The sequence below is a fragment of the Limulus polyphemus genome, unplaced genomic scaffold (genome assembly GCF_000517525.1).
Source record: "Limulus polyphemus unplaced genomic scaffold, Limulus_polyphemus-2.1.2 Scaffold14, whole genome shotgun sequence".
Lineage (NCBI taxonomy): Eukaryota > Metazoa > Arthropoda > Merostomata > Xiphosura > Limulidae > Limulus > Limulus polyphemus.
In genome coordinates, this window is record NW_013665624.1 from 1,539,460 (window position 1) to 1,540,970 (window position 1,511).

At 30.8% G+C, this 1,511-nt stretch overlaps 1 protein-coding gene across 1 annotated transcript in view; it reads left to right on the top strand.

The window, feature by feature from the left end:
• The window catches only part of LOC106457137 (AP-3 complex subunit sigma-2-like), a 31,027-nt gene extending 29,850 nt beyond the window's left edge, over nt 1-1,177 (top strand). Inside the window, exon 6 of the mRNA XM_013916526.2 lies at nt 975-1,177. Within this exon, the coding sequence (XP_013771980.1) occupies nt 975-1,094 (120 nt within the window). The 3' untranslated portion in view covers nt 1,095-1,177. The remainder of the gene's footprint in view (nt 1-974) is intronic.
• Nucleotides 1,178-1,511: the final 334 nt, after the last annotated feature.

Genomic DNA, 1,511 nt, shown 5'->3' on the forward strand with positions numbered 1-1,511 from the left:
ATAAAAAATTCCCATAAAAACTTCAGAACACAAAATGTGAAACTACAAATTTGTATGTATCTCTACATGGACCCAACAAACCTTTATGCCAAAAGGGGGTGAAGTAGTGGTAAAAAATGCCCATAAAAACCACAAAATGCAAAACTGAAAATGTGTATGTATCTCTCTATGGACCCAATGAACCTTCATACCACATTTAGTGAAGACCCATCCACACCCTATGAAGTAGTTACATGGATGTACAACAGACAGTACTTTTATATTTATATAGATACAACATAATACATTTAATCTCTTGAAAACTGCCAGATATATTTGTTGCTAACTTGGCAAATAATTAATGGCCTCCTTAAGTTGATTGTTTTTACTTGTTACTTTAATGCTAATGTTAACAATGTTTTATTCATAATAATTACAAGAATTAGAGGCATATTTAAGTTTACCTTTTTGAATTGCTAGGTTATTTATCACTAACCCACATATTGTTGCAACTAGATTTTGAATATTTCTTATTGTACCGTTATAAGTTATTTCAGAAAGTCATTTGGATAGTTATTTGTTTATGAAACCTGTAATAATCATTATAAGGTTCTAACTGTAGTGCATAGAAATATAATGAACTCTTAAAATAACTTGTATGGAGCAGCAAAAATAGGAATGTGAACCAATAAAAATGTAATATCTTTATTCTGTTACATACTCTTTTTACTAACCTACTATAGCAATGAAGCCTGTGGTATTTATGTAGATAGTAATTATTAGTTTTTGTTCTACAAAGGTTAGTCAGTTACAAGTGAATATGTCTAATACATTTACAGTGTAATTACTAGTTCATTCTCAGCTTCAGTCCACTTACACATCTCAAGTCATCTGCTGATATTGAAATTAGCTGATTCAAGGTACATACAGTATTTCATCACAATATATGTTTTTAATATTTTATACCAAATTCTCAATTTGATTGACTATTTCAGGCAGGCCTCTCTGCAGCTCCAGCAAGAGCTGTGTCAGCTGTGAAAAATATCAACATACCACAACAGATCAAGGACATCAAGCTTCCAGATCTGCCACATATAGGCAGTTTCAAGTTTTAGCTATAATCTGATCTAAGCTATACAGTTGTAATGAACTGTGTTAGTGTACCTTGAAATATCCATCTGTTGGGTACAGTATTACACAGGGATTAAGCTAAACTTATAAAATTCCACTAAGCTGGCTGCAACAATCTTAGCATTGACTAGAGTGAAGTTTTATATAAATGTGTTTTGTTTGTAATGAAACTATAGAAAATAAAACCTAAATTGTTTATTCACTAAAAGAACAATTTCCAAGTCTTCGAAGCATTTGGTGCATAGTGAAAGTTTTTGAATGTCATTTTACACATCTATGTTGTTATCCTCTAGTAACCAAGTATTTTAACAGGTTAATTTATTTCAAACTTCTGAATTAGATTTTAAATATGTGAGATGGGAAGCCTTTTTTGACTAGTGAATAGAAGTAGATATATTACT